A 6,393-nucleotide genomic window follows, 5' to 3' on the forward strand; every position below is an offset into this window, starting at 1 on the left:
GGGTGGAGAAAAGTGTTAGATGTTTCAGAGACAAAGTCAGAGAGGCCAGATTGAGGTGGTTTGGACATGTTCAGAGGAGAGACTGTGAATTTATTGATAGACGGATGCTGAGGTTTGTGCTGCCAGTCAGGAGGTCTAGAGGAAATCCAAAGAGGAGATTTATGGATGTAGTGAGAGACGACATAAAGATAGTTGGTGTGAGAGAAGAGAGAGATGCAGAAGACAGGATTAGATGGAGGCACATGATTCACTGTGGCAACCCCTGAAAGGGAACAGCCGAAAGGAAAAGAAGAAGATTCACCATTTTATTATTTTCTTTTTAGCTCATTTCATTCATAGACTAGGTGTTATTTCTCTGGCTTTTAACTTTCTACTTGACTCCAAGAGAGCCCTGCACAAGAATTCCTATATGCCTAGACTGTTTATGGATAAATGGCAAATAAAGAAATCTTAAATCTTTAACTTGACATTACATAATGTTGCTTTGTATAAACCTCGTGCGATTGAGATAATGGATTTTGTTGGCTCTACAAGTCTTTGTTTACGAATCCGAGGCAGATTATATCTGTGATAATCTACCTCTGTGAGCTGCAGACTATTTTTTTTTTGTTCTGTTAATATTCCATGTACTCTCTAAATGTATTGTTCAAATCATTTGTTTCACGACTTCTCTTCTTGTCTGTCTTCTTTACTAAAATTCTCTCTTTGCAAAAGTGACTATTGTTATGTACCCCACATTCTTTAAAAAAAAACATTATTAATTCAACTTAAGAGTCCCTCGAGATGTACGTATGTATATGGGTGTGTGTGCACTGATAGGTCAGGCATTCTTCTTCACACAGTAATTTTTGTGTGTGCGTGAGGTATTCCACGTTTTCTGAGGTGGATGCCAAGGGGGAAGGTATCCAAAGTTCCAGGCCCCTTGTGACACACTAACCTCACCCTGAATGTTGAGTTGCTTCACACTGATGGTGGAGAGTTTGCATTGATTCCATTGCATTGATTCGAGAGGATTTTTGAAAGCTTTAATTTTATGTAAAAAAATATCAGACAAGTACATTTTCAGGTGTACCTTAGCAACAGGTTACCTGAAGTCATGGCTGTTCTACAAACATACATTGTGAAATGCATGTCACACAACAAATATGCTTCATTGTAAAGCCAGTCTCATCTGTTTGCCCTCAGATGAATCTGTACTACTGTCATGACTCTGTTCCCTATGTTTAGTTTATCCCTGTTTTCCCTAGAATTACTTCCTGTCTTCAGCTTTTTTTTTGTAGCCCCTCAGCCTACTTCCTGTCTTAGTGCTCATCATCCCCAGATTATTTTGACCTGCTCCCCTGTCCTTTCCTCGTATTTCTCTGTCAGTTCAACATTGTTGTTATGTTACATACCTCTAAACAATAAGCTCCTGGATCATTTCCCAATTTTGACTCCTGTTTATTTGTTCCGCCTGTTGCTTGTTTTTGTACTCGTCTGTTTGGTCTGAGGTTAGGTTATTTGTTGGTCCCTGTTTATCTACCTCTGTTTTATACTCTGTTTGATTATTAGTTTGTCCTTGTTTGACCCTTTTACCATTCTCTCCAGTCCCTGTATCTGCACACTCTTTAGTTTATTGTCTAGTCAGGATTTTGTCATTTAATATGTGCGCACCTATTTGGGTTTATGTTCTGATTCATAATTTAGGTTTAGTCTATTGCCTTTAATGTTTTTGTTGTCCTGTCCTCCTGTCTAAGTTTTTTTCAGTTCTGCTTACTTGGGTCCTTAAAGCTAATATGCAATCTGTGACAACTACAAACACGCAGTATTTTTCTAATTAGAGTTTTCTAATGTACTTTTTTTCATACTACAAAAAACGTCATAACAGGGAACGAATAAAAAATAAGACTGAATAAGTATGTGTAAATGCTTCACATCTGCAGTGTCAGGGATGTCAAAGTAATTGTTACATATCGTCAATGTATGAAAGGAGCCTGTACAGAGAGTGTGTGGACACAACATTTTGGGGTGGGTATTGGTTCTGGTCCCTCGTGGATAGGATGTCATTTTTCAGTCTGATCTTACAATACATTCATGGTCAACGCAGGTAAAACACTATGCAGAAAACCAAAGTGATACTATAGGAAACTGAGATACACATCAAGTAAACTCATCTAAACATAATTACATAGGTTCTTACATTAATGCAGCTGAATATAAACTTCAAAATTGTGCTGTGTGTTTTTTCAACTATGTGAATTTCAGCCAAGGTTGGCAAAAATTGTAAAATGCTTTTTTATTACTGACCACATGTGAAAAACAACTACATTATTGTAGCCATTTTAACTACCTGAATGCTGTGCATGTTGTCTTTTGCTGACACAAGGGCAAAGTGGACTAAGTGTTGGAAAAATTGTGTAAATCCACTTATTTGGTGGACATGTGGTTCAAAATACTGCATATGTAATAAAATCAGTGGCTATTGACCTCAGTGTCAACATGCTTGAACACATGAACCTGAAGTTTGTCTGCGTGTTTCTAATTGTTTTGCTCAACTGTAATGATGCAGCGTAATGAAAGTGTAAAATATTTGTACTTGAAAAAACTTGTAAATATTCAGTTTTTCCCTAATGGGCAGTTTCTCTCTCTCTCTCTCTCTCTCTCCATATATATAATGAGTGATGGGCCATTCGTAAACATTTCATAGAATCCGTTTTCTTCAGTAAGGTTTGGGTTATTTATGTTTACACATGTCACAGACTGAAATTGAAAAGATAAGCATCTTGAAAACATAATTTTCATGATATATCTAGGCTACCCATGTAGTTGCTTGGAAATGTGGCCACTAGTTGGTAGCCTTTTCTTTTGTATTTTATTCACACATCATTTTATTTGACACATCAGTCCTTGCTGTAAGGACAACAGATCACTTCATTTTACAGGGGAGCAATCATTTGTTCTAGACAATATTTTTGATAATTGTCTCACTTGTGATAAATATTTTTTTCCGTTTAATAAAGACCAACAACTGTGTATTAGAGCAAAACGTTAATGCATCTATTTAGTTTTTTCAGAATATCTGTAAAGTTTTAAGGCCCAGGACATGCATCATTATGATGAAAGTCTTAACAAGAATAGAAATATTGGGGGGAGGGGGAGCAGAGAGGGAGCAGGTAGCAGACTTTGAGCTCCTCCTTCAGAGACCCACGATGCTGTTCCAATGAAAACAGGCGAGACTCCCCGGGATTGTCCAATCACATCCTCCCTTCCATGTGAGGGGGGAAGGGGGGAAGGGAGTCCGGGAGGCAGGAGGCAGTACCCAACCAACTTACACACTCTCAAGTGGAAAAGTCGGGCGAGTACATCTGTCCCTGCATGTGTCTGTTCCTGCTGGCCTGCGTGTGTTTGTGAAGTGCTCAAGCCAACAGGGCGGCAGTTCACCGGAGCGCAGGTGGAGGACTTTGCGCTTTTTGGACACCGCTGAGGGCGGTGTAGCAGCGCTGCGACGGAGAACATGTACTGAGCGGACCTGGACGTGATTTCTCTCGGATTACCCAGTGTTAAGGCGACCCGGGTGGTTTTCTGTTAATTTTGTCTTGGTTGTAGTAAAGCCCTGGGAAAATGCCTGGAAAAACAAAGTACAACCTTGTTGACGATGGGCACGACTTGAGGATTCCGCTGCATAACGAGGAAGCGTTCCAGCATGGGATCAACTTCGAGGCAAAGGTAACTCAGCAAATTTAGGACCGCGTTAGAAAGGTATCGTTAGCCGTCACCGCCTCTTTTTAATGTTACATGTTCCCAGTGTTTTCTTCATTAGCCCAGCTAGCGTCCGAACACAAAAAGCGTCACCTTTACACCAACTTGAATGCCTCGTCTCCCAAACCAGTTGGACTAAAGGAAGACTGGTGCTCACTTTTTATGACCGAGTCCTGGTTAACCCGGAGATGTGGCTAGCTAGTTAAGTAAGCTAACTAGCGTTAGTTGGCAGCTTGAAGTTGCAGAGTTCACTATTGCATTCAATAAGCACTTTGCTTGTTTCAATGAATAAAATAAAACTTTATTTTCATTAATGTACTGTACCTGTCCCGTTTTGCCTTCCCGACACCAGTACATCGGCAGTCTGGATGTGGCGCGGCCGAGCAGCAGAGTGGAGATCGTAGCCGCGATGAGAAGAATTCGGGTGAGTGGACGCTTTACAAAACTGAATTTAAATTCCTGCACATTATAATGTCCTCGCTCATCAGCTGCGGGCAATATCTGGTTAAAAACAACTTGAGTTATTTTCGAATTACCTGTGGCCCACCGCTGTATTCGGCATACGTATGCAATGGCTCCATTGTAAGCTTTACACTCCGTGGGAAGCCAAACGAACCGTTACTGATCTGCGTTTGGTTTGGGGTTTACTAATGCCGAATTGAAGACGACGCCATAATTTTTTTTGGGTGGATTTTCGCACCAACCCAGATAGACAATTGTCCATTAAAATGTGATGTATAATATACATTAATACATAAATATTTATTTGAGTCATGATTGTGCTACGTCAATAACTGAATGCATGACAAATGATAAATCACCAAACTAAGTGATGAAATAATTTGAAACTCATCATTATTATGTAAATGGTGTGACTGTAATAACACCTTGAAGTTTAGTTCAGCTTGGTAGGCCATGTTACATGCTACACTGTTTTGAAGTTTCCTTTAAAGAAATACACCACAATGGTCTCTCAATCCTGTTTGGCCTCTTTCTGATGTGCATACCTTAAATTTACAGCTTTTTTCAGCTCTAGAAAGTAGACTTAATCTTAAAGTAACCCTGCCATCTTGGCAGCAGTTGGCTTAGCAACCTAATATAGGTTGCGCTTGTTGATGATCATGTTGATGAACTGCAAGGTGAACTTGATTAATCTTTCAAAGCATGTGCACAACTATACATACTTATATGAATAGGCCTTATTTGTGACTATTTCAAAAAATTTGAGAGCAAAACACAATGTTGATCAGCAGGAGAGAATAAGGCCTATAATAGAAGAATCTAAGCTTTATTGGTCATACATATACATTTATAGACACGTTACAATGAAATTTTTTCTCTGCATTTTACCCACCCTCCTGGTGGAAGATGTGGGCAGCCATAGGGGCACTCAGGGAGCTAGTGCTGAGTATCTTGCTCAAAGACACCCCTGGTGCGTAGGCTGATTTGATTCTGGAGACTTCTGCATCCCACCCTAATGTCTCACCCACCAGTTGACCAGGCTGCTATAAGAAGTGCAGAGTGCAATTCATATCTGCATCTTATGTGTTGAAGATAAGTCAAGCTGAACACCCACTCTCACGTACTTGTAGGTAAAGCAAAGGCCCAAAATGTTTTTTTGCCCTTTTGACAGAAGTGACCCTTTGCAATAAAGTGGATCTCCTAGTGTGTTGCCATGACAGCTGTTGTTGGCAGTAAGACAGACTTGGGTTTGGCCGCTCCAGTGTGAAAATGGTTTGATACTGACTTGACAACACAGTGGACGGAAACCACAGGTATCTAACTTGGAAGGGAACCCATGGGACTTATGGAGTATCTTTGAAGGCACATTTTTACTTGGGTAGCCAAAAAGCCAAAACATTCTATACTTAATATTGATTTAGGAACTAAGAAAAGCTCACCGAGTGCTCTGAGAAAATAACTCATTTTCTTCATACATAAATGTGATTTAATTTTGTTCCATTTGCTTATGGATTCCACCTTTATATTGAATTCTCACCAGTTGAATGAGTATGAATATACAGATTCATTAAAACAATGTATGTGTGGACTATAGTACATACAGGGAAGAACATTTAGTTAATCTGTGGTCCTTTAAGGAATGACTTGAAAGCCTCTCCACACGTCAGCATGTTTAGCCATAAAAGAAACGCTTGTAAAGTTTAGAAAAGGTTTTTGTTCAGAGTTTGTTCTAGCTGTCTTGTAATCTTGCAAAAATTTTAATGTAACTACAAAAATATCTTCACCTCAAAAGTCAGTCACAACATTTCAGTCTTTGCTTACTGTTTTTAAAGTATGTCAGTAAATTAATCAAGGACAGACTTTTCTAGTTTGTCGTTTGTTCTTTAATTTAACGTCACATATCTATCATAGGTTTAGTAAACATTATGCTCCCTACAGTGTCTGCATCTTTCTGCCGAATCAGTTAGCAGTCAGCTATGTTGGTTGCTGGGCAACCAGTTGATGTATTCTATCATTGTTCATTGTGTGCATGAGTCACCTGTAAGCCAGTAGCTGATAATAAACCAATGACATGGCAAACAACGAAATGGACACGCATAGTGGAGTTAAATGTACTCCACTGCAGGATATGGTGCAATTTGTTTCCTCTCTAACTGTATGTGCACGCTCTAACACTGAAACACAAACTGTTTA

The 6,393-nt window shown here is 39.5% G+C and overlaps 1 protein-coding gene across 5 annotated transcripts in view; it reads left to right on the forward strand.

Moving 5' to 3' along the window:
- The first annotated feature begins 3,241 nt into the window (after positions 1–3,241).
- Positions 3,242–6,393, forward strand: part of LOC137131342 (carboxyl-terminal PDZ ligand of neuronal nitric oxide synthase protein-like) — a 142,970-nt gene continuing 139,818 nt past the window's right edge. The window contains exons 1-3 of one of the 5 annotated variants that reach the window (XM_067512460.1): positions 3,242–3,705; positions 3,785–3,944; positions 4,091–4,162. In XM_067512460.1, the coding sequence (XP_067368561.1) occupies positions 4,148–4,162 (15 nt within the window). In that variant the 5' untranslated portion in view covers positions 3,242–3,705; positions 3,785–3,944; positions 4,091–4,147. The remainder of the gene's footprint in view (positions 3,706–3,784; positions 3,945–4,090; positions 4,163–6,393) is intronic. The other 4 variants (XM_067512455.1, XM_067512458.1, XM_067512456.1 and 1 more) reach the window with 4 other exon arrangements.

Source organism: Channa argus, chromosome 8 (genome assembly GCF_033026475.1).
Source record: "Channa argus isolate prfri chromosome 8, Channa argus male v1.0, whole genome shotgun sequence".
NCBI classification, from domain to species: Eukaryota; Metazoa; Chordata; class Actinopteri; order Anabantiformes; family Channidae; genus Channa; species Channa argus.